Here is a 22,828-nt window from a genome sequence, read left to right as displayed (position 1 = left end):
TCTAGGGAGCTGGTGCCACAGCCTTGGGCTGCTGCTGCTTTGGCCTCTCTGTTCAGTCTGTGCCTCCAGGTCCTCAGGCCTTTGGCTTCTATAAAGGTCTTGTTTCCTGTGCTAGGAAACCTGGAAACCAGTGTCACTGTGTGTGTGACCTGGTTGTCCAATCTCCCTGTCCCATCCAGCTATACTGGCAGATATTTTTACACACCAAGTTCAAAGAAGTTAAAAAGTGGTATAAGGTCACCAGTGTTTGATTCCTGTGGTTTCGGAGACATCTAAGGTTGATGGATCCAAGCCTTGTGGGCACAGTGAGGAGGGGTTTGGGTAGATCTGACAATGTCTGAGCTGCTTCTGTGAGGCCTCAGAAAAAGAGAAGGGCTTTCCCTTTTCTGGAGGACAAATCCTCCATGAAATCCAAGTCTCAAGCAGCTGTCCCAGGAGGAGCCAGACCTCCTGTGCCAGTTGAAAGATATTGTTGTGCTTTATGAATGTTGCTCATGGGACGAGACTGTCCTCTGGCTTCCCTATGTGGGGTTCCCATGGGAGAAGCATCCTGCAACCTTTGTGATCATTCAGATCTCACTGAGTCCACTTTGCTCTCAACCTCATAGCATGCATGCATGCATTCATTCATATTCTTATTTACCTGAGGACTTGAGGCAACTCTTGCCCCTCATCAGTGTACCACTGGGCAGGTTGCTTGTCCTCTCTGAACCTCATGTTTTATGTATCTGTAAAATGGGGAGAATAGTGTGGTAAGCTCTGGGATTCTTATGTGACATAACTTGTGTTTACCAGGCACTAGTGCAGTTCATGGAGGCGCTTGGTTGAATTGTTCTGTTTCACTTTTTATCAGCTTATGTACTCTCCTAGCAGGAAGTTACATGGGCTTGCCTACAGCTCTGGAAACACTGGTCACATAGGGAATGGATGCAAGGCTGAACTGTGTTGTGCAGTGTGTTTCTGAGGATGCCAATGACTTATTTCTGCTTCCTTTTTGCTCCTTGGCTGCTCAACTTTGATGCTGGGGGAAGTGGAAGCTGTGACCTAAAACATGACTAAACCAGGACTCAGCATCTAGGACCAATCTGGAGTTTGGAGCACATTTTTAATTGCAAAGACTCCCAGCTGTAGGCAGGCACTAGGCCTGCTAGAAACTGGTTTCTGCAGCTAGAGCAGTGAGTTCCACTTGGACCCCAGTGGAGTCTTCAAAAGAGCAGGCCTGGTGCCAGGGGAGGAAGGATGTCATCTATTTCTTTTGCTCCCATCTATTTATTTTGTAGCAGAGACTAGGAAGAGAATTGAGGTCACCTGCGAGGATTTCCAACATCCAAGTGTTAGGGGTGTTTACTTTACTTGGGCTTTCTCTTTCTTCCTTTTTACCGTCTCTTCCTTTTACCTCACCCCTTAACTTTATAGCTAGAAGGCAGAATTCAGATTCCTGGTACTGCCACTCCTCTGTGCCTCACTTTCCTTGCACAGGAACTGGTAGGTTGTCACAGGCAGACAGTGAGGTCAAGATGAGGTGTGCATATGAAAATACCCAGGAGCCCTGGCCAGATGCCATCTCTCCACTGCCCCAGCCCAGGATGGGCCTGGTAGGTACAATGGAGAGGCCCTGTGACAAAGGGAGGTGGAAAACCCAGTGAAGGAGCAGGGACATCAGCTGGACCCCAGAGGACAGTGCAGTCCTCCTGTCAGAGTCACCTCTGCCATTTCCCAGTCTATCCTAGGGCCCCTGAGGGAGTTCTCAGGACCATGGCTTCAGAGATGTGCTGCTGAGTCTGTGGCATCCCACAAGTAGCACAGTCCAGATCCGGCTCCTGGACTGTCCTAGGAATGTGTGTCCCCACCTGTGCTAGCCATGTCCTAAAGAGACCCTGAGCATGGCCCAGCCCACACATGGGGACCTGGCCTGGCAGCCTCGCAGAGCATAGGTGCTTCTGATGACCTCAAAGCACAGCACGTAGGTGGCCAGCTGAGGGCTATTGAATCAGGGCCTATTTCACTTTACAAGCTCTTGTGTGATCCAGCCATTGTGCATGCTGAAGCAAGAGGACCTCTAGTTTGCATCCAGCCTAGGTGACTTATTGAGACCTTATCTCAAGGTAAAAATAGAAGGGACTGAGGCTGGGAATACATTGTGGAGGTGAAGCACTATAGGGTTTGTTCCCAGTACTGAAACATACAATCAGAAACCTGAAGCCACAAGTGGAAGCTTTCCTCGTGCTGTGCACTGCCTTCACGTTCTTGCCAAGGCCAGCCTGCTGTCTTCTCAGGCCATTAGCTAAGTGCAGATGCCACAGAGGCCCCCAGCCTGACTCTGGATTCCAAGTCAGGTTGCTTTGCTCTTTGCGGGCCTGAGGTGGAGTAGTGGGTTGAGAGCCAAGAAACCTCAAATCACTGTTTTTCTCTGAGACTCTTGTTCCCAGCTGGATTTTAAAAAATATTTTGTGAGCAGCAAAAATATGCACTGTAGTCCTAGCTTTGCATAACATCTTTTTCCTGGGTAGGGTGTAGCTTCGTGGTACAGGAGCTGCTTAGCACACTGCAGTCCTGGTTTCATCTCCAGCCCCCTATAAAGAAGGTTGGGGATTCAGGACTGAGGAGTGGGGCAAGAAGGATTTTATATTTCATATCTTTTTTACTTTTGAATAATTTTACTTTTGAATAATTTAAAAATTTGAAAAATTTTTAAAACTTGCCTTTTTAGCTGAGTGTGGTGGTGCACGCCTATAACCCCAGCACTTGGGAGGCAAAGGGAGGAGAATCACCCTGAGGTCAACCTGAACTAGTGGTGAGATACTGTCTCAGGAAAACCTGCCATTTTCCCAAGGCAGTAGTCATGTGTTTTGTAGTAAGTGTTGACAAATGTATACACTCATACACTGCCACCACAAAAGAGACATTTCTGTTAACCCAGAGTTTCCCCCAAGCTCCCCCAGTCTTGGGGGACATTGATCCAATTTCTATATAGGCTTTTTAAATTTATTTTCAAGGTCTCCTTGCATTGAAAAAAAAGGTATTTACATTTAAAAACTGATTTAATTTTAAAACAGGTAAAAGTATGCGGGGATATGGGTGAGGTTGGTGCCTCACTAGCTGCCAAGCTTGGGATGGGTGAAATTGGCAACACCCCCCCAAAAAAAAACAGTATTAGCAGGAGTCTGTTTAAAAGGAAGGTAAATGTTTAAATATTAAACATAGGGAAATGTAAGTAAATGTGCCGTGGAAGGGGGGGGGGTATTTTTTGTTTGCTGTTTTGCTTTCTGTCAAGTGTTGTTTTTAAAGGACGTTTGTTTAATAAGGCTCTTTACTCTCTGTTAAGAGACTGACAGCAGCCAGGTGCAGTAGCACACACCTGTAATCCAAGCAGTGGGCACTATAGAGGCTGAGGCAGGAGAAATGCAGTGAGTTCAAGGCCAGCCTGAACTACTTAGTGAGTCACTGAATGAAGAGGGAGGGAGGGGCGGCAGGGTGAGAGAGAGCACAAATATTATTAATGGAAGAAGAATTGAGAGCCAGAATTTAGAGAATTAACCTTGAACACTGTCATGTCAAGAGACTTAGGTTATTGTGTAATAACTTTCGTGTTACTTTATAAGGCCTTTTCACTTAAATGCTAATTTGGTACAGGCTAAGTAAAGTGGAATGCTGGTGCTGTTTTTAGAAAATTTGGAGAGAATCGAGACTTCCTGATTGCTCTCTTTTGTGACAACTAGCAAGTGAGGCTGATGGTACAGTGTAGATCACAGACAGGTATGAATAAGGTAGTGTGCATGGCATCACACAGGTGAGAAGCACTGGGACCCTCTTATACCAGAGGTTCAGACCTTCCCCAGACCTTGGCATCCATGGCTTGGAGTCTTTTGGTGGGGCATGTAGGAAAAAGGGCCAGACAAGCCAGTATTTGACATATTCTGCGTTCCTCTAGTATAACATTCATAGTGAATTTTCCTCTCCCAAGTGGAATACAAGCTGTGAGCACACGTATGCCTGCTGGGCTTGAGACTAAAGCCTCAGGCTTGCAGAGCAGGGACCCAGTATTGAGCCACACCCCACCCTGATGCTTCTTTCTGCTTCTGTCATTGGGAGATGGGGCCTGACTGTCCAGAGAGATGTGAATATACTATTAGGACTTTGGCCTGTACTGTCTGGATTTCCGACTGCCCTGGGAATTGTGTGTGTATCTGAAAGAGTGCTAAATAGTTCAGTAGGAAGCTTTGCCCATTTCTTATGAAACTAGGGAAATGTAGAGCCCACTATGGAGGCTCCATGCATCTTAGTTCTACTGGGAAGGGTTTTGGATTCCCTGGAAAATGTGGTTAGTGATAAGTAAGTTTTGTGATTTATTTAAGATGTATTTTCTTTGTGCAGTTCAGATAGGAGTACAAGTAGTCCTGTAGGCTTCAGGTTGTTTGTGTTTCACTTACTCATTCATTTCATAATTTACTGAGTGTGGTATAGGAACAGATCACTGTGCTGTGGGTGAATACAAATAATTCAACCTTCTAAAAGCAAGGGAATTTTTAAAAAGCTAATTACACCACTGTCTGATCCTAAAACTCATATGGAAATTCCAGGGATTAGACAGAATAGGCAGTAATCTTGGAGAAGAAGAGTAAGGTATGAGGACTCACACTTTCTAATGCCAGACGTACACAGAGCTGCTGCAGTCAAGACTCTGCTACAGACTCATGTCAGATCTGGGCCTGGAACTGAGACCTGGAAGGGAGCCTTCTATTCACAGCCAGCTCAAGACAGCTCAGTGCAGGAAGAATGGTCGTCAACGTAGAGTAAGGGGACAACTGGGTTTCTACATGCAATGGGATGAATTTAGACTCTTATCTCATGCCATATAAAAATTACTCCAAGTGAGTCATATTCTTACATGGAGTGGTTGTAGATACAAAACTCCTAGGAGTTAAATCATGAATTATCTTGGGTTAGTAGTGATTTCTTATATGTAAGAAATATGACACCCACAAATGAAGCAACAAAAGAGAAAAAGAAACTAATAGGAGTCCACCAAATAAGTAAATAAATAGAAGTGCTTCAACAAAGCTAAAAGGCAAATTTGTAGGATAAAAGAAAGTATTTGCAGCAAATTTAACCAGTAATATACTTGTGTCTTCATTATATAAAGAACTTACAGCTCAACAGTAAAAAGAGCCAAGCATGACACTGCACACCTGTAATCCCAGCTGCATAGGAGGCTGAGGCAGGAGGATTGAAAGTTCCAGTTAGCCTGTACAACCTAGCAAGATCCTGTCTCAAACTTTTAAAAAGGTCTGGGAAGCCAGGTTTGATGACGCATACATGTAATCCCAGCACTGTGGGATGGTGAAGTAGGAGGATCACAAGTTTGAGCTCAGCCTGGGCAATTGAGTAAAACCTTTTCTCAAAATTAAAAAAATAAAGGAAGGAGGGGGGTATGTAGCTTAGTACAAAGGACCTAGGTTCAATGTTCAGCCTGTGAGAGACAGAGGCAGATAGACTGTCTTAGTCACTTTTCTCATCACTGAGACAAACCTTCAGTCCATAGTTGGCTGGTTCAGAGACAGAGCAGCATGGCAGAGGGGCAACCCAGAAAAGAAAGTCTGTGGCAGGCCAAAGACAGTAAAAGCAAGCAATAAGCCTCTTTCTGTGCTTTACATTGTTCTGAAGCATGGATAGCCCTGAAACCTAGCATTACATCATGAATCCCAGCATCACACACACTAGATTCAGCCACCTCTGAAAAGCCCCACCTGTGACCACATGTGACTTTGGGGATACATCTGGACACAAGCCCACATTCTGTCCTGCCCTCCCCCAAAGATTCATACACATCCCTTTGTGCAAAAGGCATTTAACCTGTCTCCAAAAGTTGCCAAAGTGCCAACAGTTTCAGCATTGCTGAAAAGTACAAGTCAAAAGTCTCTTGTCAGATTTAAGGTAAACTCTTAAGCTGTGAGCCCCTGTACAAATGGAAAGAAAGTTAAACATTTTTAACATTCATTGGCACAAGATAGACATTTCCATTCCAATAGGGAGATGGAAATGAACAGGACCATGCAAGTCCAAAATCCAGCAAGGCAAACATTAAATCTTAGAGTTCCATGTCCAGCATCTGAGATAGTCTGTGGCAAGATATGAACTCCAAAGGGTTTGGGTGGCCTGACCCTGTGGCGCTGCCAGTGGTTGTGGCTTTTATGGGCTTTTTCTTGGGCTAGCTCTGCTCCCTCTTTGTAGTTTCCCTCAGATGACCCACATACCTGGCTTCTCCAAACTTTTGGGGTCTCTACCTTTACCTTTGGCTTCATATTCACAGCTTCATATATCCCAGTCTCAATACCAAAATCTGTATCAATCAGTGCTTACCAGAGAAACAGATATAGTATGAGATACACAAATTTAAAAGGATTTACAGAATTAGGTGTGGAAGAGTGCAAGAGTTCTGCCTGTGCAGTTATAATACGAAGGATCCGGTCCAAGGCCTGGAGCTCCATGTAGTGTCCTGTGTGAGTCTATATCAGGAAACTGAAGAGTCTGCCATGGAAGACTGAAGGATTTAGGTGTCTGGTAGGGTCCTGACAAGGCAGGTGATGTTCTGTTCCTAGATGCTAATAAGATTATTTTGCCAGAGGAAGAGATTTTTCCACCTGCAGTGGCAGAGGCATCCCAGACCCTAACCCCTGTGGTGTTGACCTCTCCTAGTATATGTGAGGAAACTATTCCTGTGTTAACCAAGCAGGATAATGCTGACACTCCTCAGGATACATCCTCACCATTCACGTTTGCCTCTAGGCCTATAACCAGCTCAGATCTCAGAAGGCTCCTAAGGGTAAGCTACATAGTGTGACCCAAGGGAAAGGCCACTGTTGTCCCAAATAACCTCTTGAGCTTTCTAACTCTTGTAAGCAGAGGCCTGATGAGCAAGAATGGGAATGAATTTTACGGATGTGGAATAATGGGAGCAAAAATATACCACTCAATCACAGTGTTCCCAAAAGTGAAATAGGTGAGAAGCCTACAAATTTTCTATGAGATTTATTTATTTATTTATTTTTGAGGCGGGGTCTTGCTATGTAGTTCAGGCTGGCCTTGAACTCACTATGTAGCCCAGACTGGCCTCAAGCTCAGAGCAATCTTCCTGTCTCAGCCTCCTAAGTGCTAGGATTACAGACATGTGCCACCACACCTGACTTCACTAGATTTATAAGTTTAAAAAATGTAAGGGCAAATGAATAGAAACCTACCTCAAATTGTGGAAATAGGGAATCATGGCCCACCAAACATGTCATGGATTTATGCCAGTTTACAGGCCCAGTACTCCTTCAATGAAAGGGAGGCTAGATCACCTTGGAGAAGGATCCTGATGTACCAAAAATGGCTACAGTCACTCTCTCCTATCCTTCCCCAGAGGGACCTAAGGCCTTTTGCCCAAGTGACTGTACACTGGGGGAAGGGAAATGACCAGGCCTTTCAGGAATTACTGGACACTGGTTTTGGACTAATACTCATTCTAGGGTATCTGAAAATCACTGTGGCCCTCCAGTAAGAACAGAGGTCAGGTTATCACCTGGAATTTTAGCAAAGGTCTGACTCACAGTGGGTATAATAGGTTCTCAAATCCATCCTGTCGTCACTTCCTCTGTTTCAGAATAGTGGCAGTTGTTCCTTGCACTCGTTTGTTCTTTGTGTCTATAGCATTCTGGGGACAGTCCTCCCTAGGGTGGGTCTTGTATACCCAGAAATGTGCTGAGCCAATTTAGTTAGGCATCCCTTACTCAGCTTGACACAATCAGCCGTCATGTGGACAAACAGGCAAATGAGCTGGGGATGTAGCTCAGTGGTAGAGTGCTCACTTAGCATGTGCAAGGTTCTAGGTTCAATCTACAGTACTTTAGAAAATAAAAGAAAACCAAATTTAAAACTTGCTAAATGATTTGAACAAACACTTCTCAAAAGAAAATATACAAATGGCCAAGAAGCACATGCTTGACATTGCTCGGTTTTTTAGGAAACACAAGTCCAAGTGAGCAAGATACAACGTCAAACTCACTAGGGTAGTCACATTAAAAAGAAATGAAAACAAGGGTTGAAAAAGAGTTGGAAGATCTGGAACCCTCACAGTGGACCAGTAGACCAGTGTGGTCACTTTGGAAAAAGATTTGGCAGTTCTTCATAGTATTAACATTCCACTCTTAAATGTGTGCCCATGAGAAATGACCATGTCATGAGGAGTAGATAAACAGAGTATATCCATAAAACTAAATATCATATTGGCAATAATAATGAATGATGTACGGGCCTATGTTACAATATGGATATAAAAATGCTAAGCAAAAGTAACCAGTTAAGGGAATATAGCAACATGAAGAAGTGAAGGAGAGAAGTGAGTCCCTAGGACCTAGGAAGGATGTGAAGTGAGAATTGAAGCCATGGGGGAGAGTAAAGAGAGACTTCAGTGAAGAAGGAGATAGTAGATGGTGCTTTTTCCCTGAGCCCAGACTCACTGCATGGGAGGGGTGGCTCGAACCTGCAGATGCACAGTGACCGCTGGCAACCCCCAGACGCCTCCAGGGAGAAACACATCAGCAGAATGGAGCAGTGGATGCAACAGACTGCTGTGGCTAACTGTTTGATGTTGTTGTTATTGTTCATTGTGCTACTTTAGTCAAAGTGTCATAATTGTCCTAATCAGTGGTTCTTCCTGGTATACCTAGACTGAGGTTGACTAAGGGTCATAAACAATTCTATAGGCCAGTGCCAAAGAACCAGGAGCTGGGCCAAGTAGGCAGCAACTTCTTATCCCAAATACATTGAAGAGGAAGGCTCTTGGAGCAAAAGCAAAACCCCAAAGCCACCTTCACATAGAATACATCCCCGAGATATAGTTATTTCCTAGGAATTCTAAATACTATCAATAAAGTTACTCATCATAAGCAATTTACAACCCAGGAATTAAGCTAAAAAGAAATAGAAAGTGAAAAGATACTTAAACAAAATGCAACTTCTAGCTCTCCAAAAATAAATCAGGCGGCAATGAGATGGAACAATTCAAAAGCCACCCACTTAACTCTGTCAAGTGTTAACAGCAGAAGTAGCAAAGCAGATGAATGAGGCTGTAGGAAAAATCAAGTCAAAAATAATTTCTCAGAGATGGTGACATAACAAAGAAATTGTTCAGTGAATCTAGAGTAGAGGAGAGCTGCTTACAAAAATGATAGAAACCATGAATGGCCAACATAGAAACAAAATGGAATCCATGAAACAGATTCAAACAGCATGTAGGAGATTAAAAATCCTATTGAACGTATATGCTGCAGAATGAGCAAGTGTGAGGACCAAATATCAGAGATAGAAGATAGGATGGCAGTTAGCAACAAGGACAAAAAAGATTTCTTCAGAATAGTAAGGGACCGTGAAAAAATCAATCCAACAGCTGGTAGACTATACAAAGAACAGTAAAGTAAGATTGATCAGAGTCAGTGAAAAAGCAGGAAATTGTGCAGGTGACATAAGCATGCTCACAGAAGTAATGGCAGAAAACTTCCAAGCAAGGAAAGAGAATTAGACATATAGATAAGTGAAGCATATAGAACTCCAGTTGTCCATGTCCAAAAAATCATACCATGATTTATAATAGGCAAGATTCCAGAAATTCAGCACAAGAGATTTTTAAAGCTGTGACAGAAAAGAAACAAATCACCCATAAAGGAAAGCCCAGTAGAGTCACAGCAGACTTCTCAACATAAATCTTCAGGTCAGGTAAAGCTTGGAGTGAAATATTTCAAACCCTAAAGAAAACTTCCAACCCAGATTGATGTACCTCACAAAACTATCTTCAAAATTGGTGGAGAAGTAAGATATGTCCGTGACAAAGAACACCAAAGGAAATTCATGACCCCCCAGACCAATACTCCAAAATATTCTGAAGGTCATTCTAGAAAAAGATAATGGGGACTACAATTCTATGAATCCCACCAGAGTAAGTCCACCAGGCAAGGCAAGCTATTAAACAGGGATGGGGAAAGCAACAAAGGAAAATAACATGATGAGGATAAATCAGTACATGTCAGTCATAACCATCAATCTTAATACTATGCATTCATCAATCAAAAGAAACACTGGCAGAATGGATCAAGAAGCAAGTTCTAACCATATGCTTCATATAACAAACACATTTAATTCAAAAAGAAATTCATAGACTAAAAATCAAATGATGAAAAATAATACTTCGTGCAACAGAAATCCAGAAGAAAGCAGAGGTGGTTATTCTATTTGCAGGCAAAGTGATTTCAAGCCAAGACTAATTAAGGGAGACAAATAAGATCATTATATCCTTGTAAAGAGAACAATGCAAGAGAAAGAGATAACAGATATATACCAAATACTAGCACACCCAAATATAAAACAAATATTAACAGATATGAAAATGAGATAAGCACTAATACAGTTATAATGGGGGATCTAAACACCCTCAATGTCATCAATAGATCTACTAGACCAAAAAAAAAAAAAGAAAGAAATATCAAAACTAAACCAAACTTTTGAACAAATGGACTTAGCAGGTGTCTGCAGTGTTCCATCCCACAACATCAGAATACACGTTCTGAGCTGCACATGGGGTATTCTTTTCATCTTGCTCATAGGACATGCTTAAAGAAACACAAAGGAACTGAAATTATTCCATGCATCATATCAGAACATAGTGCAGTGAAATTGGAAATCAATGGAAAGAGAAACCACAAGATCTTCATAAATGTATGGAAATTAAATAACGCCCTCCTGAATAACCAGTGGATCACCGATGAAATCAAAGAAAAATAGAGAATTTTTATAGTAAATGATAATGACAGTACAGCATGCCATAACTTATGGGACACAGTGAAAGCAGTCCTAGGAGGGAAATTTATAGCAGTGAATACCCATATCAGGAAAACAGCTCAAATAAACAGCTTAATGTTTAACCTCAAGCTTCTAGACAAGAATGGGCCAAGCCTACCACTCATACAAGAGAGGAAATTATAAACATCTAATGCTATAAAGACTAAGAAAACTACAAAAAAATCAATGTACTGAAGAGTTGATTCTTTGAAAGTTTAAATAAAATTTACAAACCCTTAGCCAACCTTATCAAACAAAGGAAAGAACAGACTCTAATCTAGGCACTTAGAAAAAGAGTAAAATCACAACAAATCTTACAGAAATCCTGAAGATCATCAGTACCAACTTCCAGAACCTGTGTTCTATTGAGTCTACAGTCTTTCACTCTACCAGCTGAGCTATTAAGGAGTGCACCTGTATTTTAATAAGGTGAAAAACAAAAGAAATTGACAGATCCCTTGATATATATGAATTGCCAAAACTAAATCAAGTTATAAAAATTCTAAATAAACCAACCCAGTCAGTAAAAGTGAAGATATAATTAAAAATCTACCACCAGAAAAGCCCAGGCCATGAATTTTGCAAGAAGTTTAGAGAAGACCTAATGCTGCTATTTTTCAAACTCTAATGAAATTGAAAGAGAAACAATATTCCCAAACTTATTCCTGGAAGCAAGCATTACCCTGATACCAAAACCAGAGAAGAATCCAACCAAAGGGAACTACAGGCCAGTCTCCCCAATGAACACGGATGCACAAATCCTCAATAAGGTACTGGCAAACAGTGTAGCAAATCATCAAGAAGATTATATCCGTGACCAGGTAGGATTCATCCCAGGGATACAAGCATGGTCAACATACACAAATTAATGTATCAACAGAGCCAAGGAAATAAAAACAGGTGATCATCTCGATAGATGCTGAAAAAGTGTTTCACAAGATCTAACACTTGTGTGATAAACCCGACAGAAAATTGGAATAGATAATTTTGTCTCAATCTAAAAAAAGCCATCTATGACAAACCAACACCCAACATCATACTAAATGGACAAAAATTGTAAGCTTTCACTCTAAAATCAGGAACAAGACAAGGATGTGTACTCTCACTATTATTAAATATATTTCTGGAAACAATAATTAGACAAGAGAAAAGGATAAGAAAGAAAGAAGCTAAATTATCATTACTTGTGAATGACTCGACACTCTACATAGAAGACCCCCAAAACTCCACCAAAAGACTTCTAGATTTAATAACCAAATTCATTAGTGTAGCTAGATAACAGTGTTAGCACTCAGAAATCAATAGCTTTCCTGTACACAAATAGCAAACTTACTGAGAGAAATTAGAGAAACATCACCTTTCACATTAGCATCCAAAAAAACCCAAAATACCTAGGAATCCATCTAATAAAGGAAGTAAATGGCCTATACATCAAAAACTGCAGTCCTCTGAAAAAAGAGATCAAAGAGGATATCAGGAAATAGAAACATATCCCTTGCTCTTGGGTAGGAAGAACCAACATAGTCAGAAATGGCCATACTTCCAAAATTTTTGTGCAGATTTAATAAAAGCTTGATCAAAATTCCAACAAAACTCACAGAATTGGAGAAAACAATCCTAAAATTCATCTGGAACCAAAAGAGACCTATAGTAATAAAAGACAATTTGGGCAACAAAGGCAAGACAGGCTATCACAGTCCCTTACTCGAAATTATACTATAAAGCTACTGTGATGCAAGCTGCAATTGGCAAAAACAACAAAACCAACAAACAGGACCAGTTTAGAAGATTTAGAAACAACTCCAGACATACTCAGCCACCTTATCTTTGACCAAAGAGTCAAACACTTTCACTGGAAGAATGATAGCCTCTTTAATAAATAGTGCTGGAAAAACTGACTTTCCACATGCTGAAGATTAAAAGTAGATCTCCATCTTTAACCATGCACTGAACCTAAATTGAAATGGATCAAAGATCTAAATATTAAACACTAAATCCGCTGCTGCAAACTGGAAATCAATGTAGAGATTCCTCAAAAAACTAAAAGTATAGGTTCCATTTGACTTGGTTGGTTTCCTTCTTGGTATCTTCCTGAAAGCATTAAAGCATCTTACCACAATGATAGATCCATGCACACCTATATTTATAGCAGCACAGTTTGTAATCTTAGAAACAGTCCAAGTGCCCGTCAACAAATTAATGGATAAAGATGTGTTTTTAAAATACAATGTATTACTACTCTGCCATAAAGAAAGATAAGCTTGAGACATTTATAGTTAACTGAATGCACCTTAAGTCTTTAAGGTGTATTAGTCTTGTAGGTGTATTTAATCTTCAGTGTAAACATTTAAATGTAAACTGAATGCACCATAGTCTTTAGTGAAATAAATTGGACACACATCTGTAAATGTCACATTTTCTCTAGTGTGAGAAACCAAAAGTGTAAATAAGGACCAAAATAAATCATAGATATTGGGAAATGGGAAGAAGATGTCCAAATGAGAACTGGAACAAGCAGGGTAGGGAAAAGACAAGAAAAAAAGAATAGGAGAAAATGGAAACAAAGGTTTTGTAAATAAACAGGGGAAGAAGGGATGAAGGGAGGTAAAAAGAATTAAAAAATAAGATATATAATGTACAGGTTCAAATTTCCTTAATGAAAGTTATCATTATGTGTATCTAAAATTACCTATAAAAAGGGTTGGGGGCAAACGTGCTGAGCTTTTGGTTAAAAGCTCAGGCTCAGAAGTAGCCAGTTGTGTGCAGTTCCACTTATATAGAATATGTATAATTGGTAAGTGAATGGAAGTAGCACATTAGTAGTGGCCAGGTTGCAAAAAAAGGTAAATGGAGGTAAATGAAGGCTATTTGCTTTAAGGTTCTGGGATTCTCCTTAGGCTGAGGAAACGTTCAGAAATTAGATAATGATGATGGGCCACTGGAAGTACTCTACAGAAAACACTGGATTGCACATTACAAAAGATGAATACTTGACATGTGAACCATCCCAGTAACCTGTTAGTAACTTTTCCTCCCCCTCTCCTGTACTGGGGATTAAAGTTAGGGGCTTTCCCCCTGAGCTACGTGCACAGCCCTATTTACTTGGCATTTGGAGGCAGCATCTCAGTTGCCTGGTAGGACTTGTGGTCTTCCTGCCTCAGAACCTACTGAGTAGCTGGAACTACAGACATACGCCACCATGCCTGATGCGCTAATCTTTTTAGTAAGTTATATATTAGGCATAAAGACCAAATGAAAAGATTTGAGAGGGTAGAGATGTTCCTAGTTCAGGTGTGCCGGAGCTAACTGACAGCTGAGCAAGAGTGGGGCTTAAATACAAAGCTGTTAGGCAAGGAAGAATTCACTCAGCTCAGCCTGCTGTGAGGCGGGAAGTCAGGGCTGTCTCTGGGAGGGACACTGCTGTGGTAAAAGCTGGGGACACGAGGTGGCAGGGGAACCCTCAGGGCCAGGGTGAGAGCTCCTGTTCTCCTTGCCTGCTCCTGCAGGCAGCGTGTCAGGCTTGTCAGGGAGACACGTGCTCGGCGCAGCTCTGTGTAGTGTTCCCTGCTGTGGTGCTCGCTGGTTTGAGAAGCGTTTCCTCTTTGAACCATGCATGGTTGGGAATGCTGTGGTTTTGTCTGGCCTTTTGGTAGCATCTTGGTGGACTTGCCAGGCCTCAGTTGCCTTCATCTCCGGGGAAACTGAGCCCACATTCCCGGGAAAGAGCTGCCTCAGCCACGCCATCCACCGAGTCTTCGCTGTCTGCATTTTTGTTGCGGTTGTCAGCTTATTTTCTCCTCTTCATTTAGCTCCTAACTCAGTCTACTCCCTTCCTTCCCTTTAGCTTTACTGCACTCTTAAGACAGTTTAGCAAAGAAAATCATCTTAAGTTCCTGGCGCAGCAGAAAGAAAGCTTAGTAAAAGCTGCACAAGAGAAGGTAGACTACCGGAAGCTTTCATTGTGTGTGTGTGTGTGTGTGTAGATATTAATGTGTGAGCTATGTTAAATAACATTTTAACAGGAAATATGCTAGAAATAGAGGTCTTTTTAGGAAAGAAATTTTAATATAAAAGACTCATTATGCATTCGCTCAAGCCTAGATTTTGGAGAGCTCATGAGGCTCTCACCAGCCCCATTTGAGTCTTTCCATTAACATCTCTTATGCCATTTCCATGTCTCTCGTTCTGGTGTCCTGAATACCAAACTTGTGCTGACCCTGATTGTTCCTTACATACTGGAGTATAAAAAGGTTACCACATTCCTAAGCTATCAGACTCTAAAACATTGCCACATTTTCTTTTTTTTTTTTTTTTTTTATTTAAGAGGAAAAAGAGAAAAACACAAAACAAACCAAAGCGGCGTAAGGGTACACGCAATACAGAACTACAAAACAAAACAAAACAAAACAAAACAAAAAACCATAACAGTAAGAAATTACCTGCTAGTAGATTACACACTATTTTCTTGAAAATAGTTCCTCAAATCACAGTATCAAAGAACACAAGGTGGACATTCAAACAGGGAGACTGCAAACAGCTGTGTTCAATGTTCCAAAAACATTGATAAAGTCAGCTATTTAACACCCCCAAACACACTTGCTGTTATATCCGTTAGAGCTCCTTTTCTTTTTTTTTTTTTTCCCTCTCTTTTTTACAACAAAATTTACACATCTTGGATTTTATTACTCCTTAGTGCTTATTACTTTCTTTGGGGGGGGGGAGAATACAGTCAAATATGGCAAAACAAAGCTGTCAGTCAATACCAAGGATAGACGTAGCACATGGTGTAGAACAGAGTACAAGTTTATCAACAATGGTTATCAACGTTGTCCCTTGTTTCCTTAAAAAGAATTGTCTATCTTATTAGATATTATAAAGTTGGACAAAACAGTAGAGAACAAGACCAATAAAACTTAGGCATTGTAAACATTACAGGACTTCCAAAGAAGACAATAGTCAAACCAGAATGGGTATCTTAGTGAATCTTATTGTCTTCAAAGTAGTTGCCTATGTCTTCAAACTTGATACTATCATATAGAATGGAACAGAGTCTAATCAGTCAAAACAAGATCGTGGGAGTACTACAGGACTTCAAAACAAGTTAATAGGAAATCGAAAAGAGTTACTATTTATATATCCTAATTTTTTTGAATTTTTTCTTTAATTAAGACAAACATAAGAAATGACTAAATAATTTTTTTTGAAACAATAAGGGGGAGATTGAGATAAAACAGGACATAACAATATAACAATAGAGGTCACAGCATGACTGTTTCAATAACCTAGTACTTCACCACCTTATAACCTGACTTAATAGTAGTTACCATAGTGTCTTTTTCCTTGAAATATTTGGGTAAAACTTCATATACTCTAGCTTCAAATATTTTCATATCAAGAAGCCCAGAATAAAGCCTTTCTAATTAATGAGTGAAAACTTTATAAGGCTTCAAGGCCACCTAATGGGGAATCATGATTACCACATATTTTTATATATTTGAATCATTACTTACATTAGGGAAACTATTCGGTATTCACACATGCGAGATTGATTTATTTCACTTATGAGTATGGTCTCAAGCTGTGCCCATTTATTGATAAATATCTCAATGTGATCCTTCTTTATAGCTGAATAATACTCCATTGTATAGAAATACCACAACTTTTTTATCCATTCCTCAGTTGATGGGCACTTGGGTTGTTTCCAAGATCTGGTGATTACAAATTGTGCTGCTATAAACATAGGTGCACATATATCACTGTGGTATGATGCTTTCAGTTCTTCTGGGAATATGCCTAGAAGTGGAATAGCTGGAATAAATGGGATTTCCAGTCCCAACTTTTTGAGAAATCTCCAGACAGATCTCCACAAAGGCTGTACCAGTCTACACTCCCACCAGCAGTGCAGGAGAGTTCCTTTTTCCCCACAGCCTCTCCAGCATTTGTTGTCGGTTTTCTTGATCCTGGCCATTCTTTCAGGAGTGAGATGGTATCTCAGTGTGGTTTTAATTTGCATTTCTCTAATGACCAATGATGATGAGCATTTTTTCATGTATTTATTTGCCATTTGCATTTCTTCATCTGAGAATTGCATATTCATCTCAGATGCCCATTTTTGGATTGGATCTTTGAATTTCGGAGGTCTGAGTTTCTTTAATTCTTTATATGTTTTAGACAAGAGGCCCTTGTCTGAGAGAGAGTTCACTAAAATCTTTTCCCAGTTTGTGGGTTTTCTTTTCACTATGCTGGAGATTTCTTTTGACATGCAGAAACTTTTTAATAAGAAGTGGTCCCAGTTATTGATTCTGGGAAGTATTTCCCGTGCGGTTTGAGTCCTGTTCATGAATTCTTTACCTACTCCTATGTCTCCAAGGTTTCTACCTATTTTGTCTTCCAATAGATTTAGTGTTTCTGTTTTAATATTCAGATCTTTGACCCATTTAGATTTTAATTTAGTACATGGTGATAGACATGGGTCTAGCTTTAGTTTTCGGCAAATGGAGAGCCAGTTTTTCCAGCACCATTTATTAAAGAGACTGTCGTTCTTCCAGTGAACCTGCTTGGCTCCTTTATCAAAAATAAGGTGGTTGAGTGTGTTCGTAGTTGTGGTTGTATCTTCTAATCTATTCCACTGATCTTCAGCTCTGTTTTGATTCCAATACCATGTTGATTTTACTACTGTTGCTTTGTAGTATAACTTCAAGTCAGGGATTGTGATGCCTCCTGCTTTGTCTTTGCTGCTTAGAATTGCCTTTGCGATTCTAGGTCTCTTCTGGTTCCAGATGAAATTTAGGAGTGATTTCTCTAGATCTATAAGGTATGTTGATGGTATTTCTATTGGGATTGCATTGAATCTGTATAACAGTTTTGGGAGAATGGCCATTTTCACAATGTTTGTTCTTCCTATCCATGAGCAAGGGATGTCTTTCCATTTTCTGAGATCATCTTCAATTTCCTTTTTCAGTGTATTATAATTTTCACTGTATAAGTCTTTCACTTCTTTCATAAGAGTAATTCCTAAATATTTCATTTTTTTGCTTGCTAATGTGAATAGTCCAGTTTCTCTTATTTCCCTCTCTGTAATTTTGTTGTTCGTGTATAGGAATGCTATTGATTTCTGAGTATTGATTTTGTATCCAGCCACATTACTGAATTTATTTATTGTATCTAAGAGTATTTCAATGGAGTTTAGGGGGTCTTCTATGTAGAGTATCATGTCATCTGCAAACAATGATAATTTAACTTCTTCTTTTCCTATCTTTACCCCTTTTATTTCTCTTTCTTGCCTAATTGCTCTGGCTAGTACTTCCAGTACTATATTAAATAGGAGTGGTGATAAAGGACATCCTTGTCTTGTACCCGATTTTAAAGTAAAGGCTTTCAATTTTTGGCCATTTAGTATGATGCTGGCTGTTGGTTTGTCATAAATGGCCTTTATTATATTGAGGTAAAGACCATTTATTCCAATTTTCTGTAAAGTTCTTATCATGAATAAGTGTTGGACCTTATCGAAGGCTTTTTCTGCATCTATAGAGATGATCATGTGATTCTTATTTTTGGCTTTATTGATATGGTGGATTACATTTATTGATTTGCGTATGTTGAACCATCCTTGCATTCCTGGGATGAATCCCACCTGGTCATGGTGTATAATCTTCTTGATGATTTGCTGGATCCTATTTGCCAATATTTTATTGAGGATTTTTGCATCTGTGTTCATTAGGGAGATCGGTCTATAGTTCTCTTTTATAGTTGGGTCTTTCTCAGGTTTTGGTACTAGAGTAATATTTGCTTCCAGGAATGACTTAGGAAGGATTGCTTCCCTTTCAATTTCATTGAATAGTTTGAGGAGTGTTGGCATTAGGTCTTCTTTATATTTCTTGTAGAATTCTGCAGTGAATCCATCTGGGCCTGGGCTCTTCTTGGTGGGCAAGGACCCAATTACATTCTCAATTTCATTAGCAGAGATTGGGTTATTCAACAGTTTTATATCCTCTTGATCTAGCTTTGGTACTTCATATGCTTCTAAGAATCTGTCTATTTCTTCTGTGTTATCAAACTTTTGAGAGTAGAGGTTTTCGAAATAGGTGTTGATGATCCTCTGTATTTCTATTGGGTCTGTAGTGATTTCTCCTTTTTCATTTCTTATTGCATGAATTTGAGCTTTTTCTTTCCTTTTTTAAATAAGGTTGGCTAGGGGCTTATCGATTTTATTTATTCTTTCAAAGAACCAACTCTTTGATTCGTTGATTCTTTGGATTGTTTTCTTAGTCTCTATTGCATTGATTTCTGCTCTGATTCTTATAATTTCCTCTCTTCTTTTGGCTTTGGGCTTGACTTGCTCTTCTTTTTCTAGCTGTTTGAGGTGTAGCATCAAGTTATTTACTTGTATTCGTTCTGTTTTCCTGATGTGGGAACTCAGTGCAATAAATTTTCCTCTCAGAATGGCTTTCATTGCATCCCACAGATTCCGGTAAGTTGTATCTGCATTTTCATTTTCTTTTAGGTATTGTTTAATTTCTTCTTTAATTTCTTCTGTGACCCACTGATTACTCAAGAGTGTGTTATTTAGTTTCCATGTGTTTGCGGAATTTTTGCAGTATCCTTTGTCATTAATTTCTAATTTCAGAGCGCTATGATCCGATAATATGCAAGGGATGATTTCAACTCTTTTGCATTTGCTTAAATATGTTCTGTGAGCTAATATATGGTCTATTTTAGAAAATGATCCATGTACTGCTGAGAAGAATGTGTATTCTGATGTTGTTGGGTGGAACATTCTGTATATGTCTATCAAACCCATTTGTTCACAGGTGTGATTCAGTTCTGTTATTTCTTTGCTCATTTTCTGTCTGGTTGATCTGTCCCTTGGTGTCAGTGGTGTATTAAGGTCTCCTGTTACAATTGTGTTACTGATAATTTGAGTTTTCATTTCTGTTAATAATTGTTTTATATAACTGGGTGCTCTGGAGTTTGGTGCGTATATATTTAAGATAGTTATCTCTTCCTCTTGGAGTTTTCCCCTTACGAGTATGTAGTGACCTTCTTTGTCCTTTATGGTCATTGTTGGTTTAAAGTTCACGTTGTCTGCAAACAGAATGGCTACTCCTGCCTTTTTTTGGATTCCTGCTGCATGAAGAATTGTTTTCCATCCTTTGACTTTCAGTCTGTGAGTATCTTTCTGGGTTAGATGGGTTTCCTGTAAACAGCATATGGTTGGATTTTGTTTCTTGATCCATTCTGCTAGTCTGTTTCTTTTGATTGGTGCATTGAGACCATTTACATTAATGGTTATTACTGTTAAATGCTGGTTAATTGTAGGAATGTTATCTCTCTGCTGTTGCATCTTTATCTTTCGGTTCTGTTTAATTATTTGCTTTGCTTAGTGGTTTTTTCCTTTGTTTATCTAAACTGTCTTTCAATATTTTTTGCAGGGTTGGTTTGGTGTTCATGAAGTTCTTCAGCTGTTCTTTGTCATGGAAGTATCGTATTGCACCATCTATTTTGAATGATAGTTTTTCAGGATATATCAGTCTTGGTTGGAAATCATTTTGCTTTAGGATCTGGAATACTTCACTCCATGCTCTTCTTGACTTTATCGTTTGTGCTGAGAAGTCTGCTGTGATTCTGATAGGTTTTCCTTTATAAGTGATTTGTCTTTTCTCTCTGACAGCTTTTAATAATCTATTCTTGTGTTGGATTTCTGGGATGGTGACTATTATATGTCTGGGTGTAGTTTTATTTTGGTTATGACTGTTTGGAGTTCTATATGCTTCACTGATCCTGATGTCAGTTTCTGATCTCATGCTTGGGAAATTTTCAGCTATTACTTCTCTAAATATCCTCCTGACATCCTTCATGTTGTCTCCCTCTCTTTCATTAATCCCTATCATTCTTATGTTATTCTTCTTTGCATCGTCTTGCAGTTGTTGAATTGTTGTTTCCTGGTTCCTTGTTATTTTCAAAAGATCTTTCCTTTCCTGTTCACTAGCTGCAATCCTGTCTTCAAGGTCTGAAATTCTATCTTCACTTTCATTAAGGCGGTTTTTACAACTTTCAGTGGAGTTTTTTATTTCCTGTATATCTCTGTGCATCTGCATTATGTATTCTGTTTGTTTCTTATATTGCTCGTCTAGGGATTCTATCTTTTTGTTTAGTTCCTCCAATTTTTTATCTGTGTTTTCTTTAGATATATTTAGAATCTCTTTCATTTCTTTTATCATTTCTTCTTTTATCTGTGAAATTATTTCGAGTTTGAATTTCTTTAAAGCTTCCTGGAGTTGCTTGTCAATTTCAGTGGCTATTGTGTCCGATATATGAGGTGGATGGGATATATTTTCTTCTATATACATCGCTCCTAGGGTTTCTTGAGATGGGCTGGAGGTTTGAGGTTGTAATTTGGTCTTTCGTTTTGTCATTTTCCTATATTTCTGTGTTTCAAGTGTTACTTGAAAGCTTCCTCAGGATCTGTTGAAAATCCCCTTCTATGTTTGGAGCTACTGGGACTCTGGCGCCGCGCTACTCCAAGCCATTAGGCCTACAGAACCAGTGGCCCTCCTCTGCCTGCTCAGAACTCCGCAGTTCCAGACAAGCTGGGCCTCAGGGACACTGTGCGCCCACCTGCCCCTTGGAAGCTCCACAGTTCTTCAATCGCAGCCGGGTTAGGGTACTCACCACAGGCCGCAGTGCTTCAGGAACCTGTGGACCCTCCCTGGTTGCAGAGATATCCACAGTCCTCCAGACACGCAGAGAGGCCGGTGAGGGCACCCCAGATCTGCCCAGCTCCTCCTCTGCAGACTTATGGCCAGGCGCGGCAGCTAAACAGGCTGGGCTAGGCTGGTAGTGTGGGCCAGCCCACCTATCGGGAGCTCAGCAGGTCTCCAAATGAAGCCGGGAATGGGGAGGCTGATGTGGAAGCCTTAAACCCACCTCTCTCCTTCACCGCACCTGGAAGCCTGAGGGAACTCCAGCAGTCTGGGCGCAGAAATCCAGAGTCCTCCAGACACGCAGAGAGGCCAGTGAGGGCACCCCAGATCTGCCCAGCTCCTCCTCTGCAGACCTATCACATTGCCACATTTTCCATGGTTCACAGCGAAGCTATCTTTATCCCCATCACCTAATTAGCGTTTCTACCAGACACTCATTTGATCCAGGTTTACAGTGTAATCGCAGCCAAAACAGGCATCTAATGCAGTGACAAGCTCATGCACGAGGTGGCGCTGTTTCTCCACCAGTCGGTGCTGAGTTACTCTGCCTTCTCTTCCCTGCCTTCACCCAATGACTGGACCTGCCAGGCACTGGACCTGCCAGGGCCTCTGCCTTCTGTGCTGTGTCCAAGCCTGCTGCCTGGTGAGGCTCCGCCAGTACAGCAGTGTGGACATGCATACTGGCCCGTGGCCTGTGATTCAGAAGACCTGAATCACACTAACAGTTGACCCACTTTTCTTTTTGGGGGTGCTGGACATGCGAGGCAAGCCATACTGCCAAGCTGCCCCCTAGCCCTTTCCCATTTTTGAAAACGTTTATAAAAACAGTACTTTAGATGTGTTATAGCATGCTTTTTATGTTTTGGACCCCATTTATTTTAGGTTTCTAATGTTTAAAAGCTTGTAGGCCCTGGTTCCTCCTATAGGACTCAATCTGTTTCTTTCCCATACAGATTACAGTACCAGGAAAAATGCTCAGGTTGAGTTCATTTTTGCTAGTCAGGACTGCCATAGTAATCATTTCCTCTTCCTCGTCAGACACTAGACACGCATTTTCACAGATGTGGTCAGTCCATGCTTGATACGAATTGTTCTATTTTGTTTGTTTTTAGATCCGGGGATTTCTGTCACGGTTTGATAATGTCCTTCCTGTCAGCCTGGCGTTTGACAAATGTACAGCTTGTTCTTCCAAAGTAAGTCATTTTGCATTTGAGAGACTCGTTTTTAAAAGGGAGCCCATCAGCATTTAACCT

The 22,828-nt window shown here is 40.5% G+C and overlaps 1 protein-coding gene across 14 annotated transcripts in view; it reads left to right on the top strand.

Moving 5' to 3' along the window:
* Window positions 1-22,828, top strand: part of Atg7 (autophagy related 7) — a 298,368-nt gene that overhangs the window by 145,765 nt on the left and 129,775 nt on the right. For 12 of the 14 annotated variants that reach the window (XM_063237998.1, XM_003462738.5, XM_063237996.1 and 9 more), the window contains one exon: window positions 22,688-22,768. The exons of the other annotated variants lie outside the window; for them this stretch is intronic. In XM_063237998.1, coding sequence (XP_063094068.1) covers window positions 22,688-22,768 — 81 coding nt within the window. The remainder of the gene's footprint in view (window positions 1-22,687; window positions 22,769-22,828) is intronic. 14 annotated transcript variants of the gene reach the window in all.

This window comes from Cavia porcellus, unplaced genomic scaffold (genome assembly GCF_034190915.1).
Source record: "Cavia porcellus strain 051 isolate PalLab524CR breed Dunkin Hartley unplaced genomic scaffold, mCavPor4.1 scaffold_27, whole genome shotgun sequence".
Taxonomy (NCBI): Eukaryota; Metazoa; Chordata; class Mammalia; order Rodentia; family Caviidae; genus Cavia; species Cavia porcellus.
This window is presented reverse-complemented; position numbering and strand designations above follow the sequence as displayed.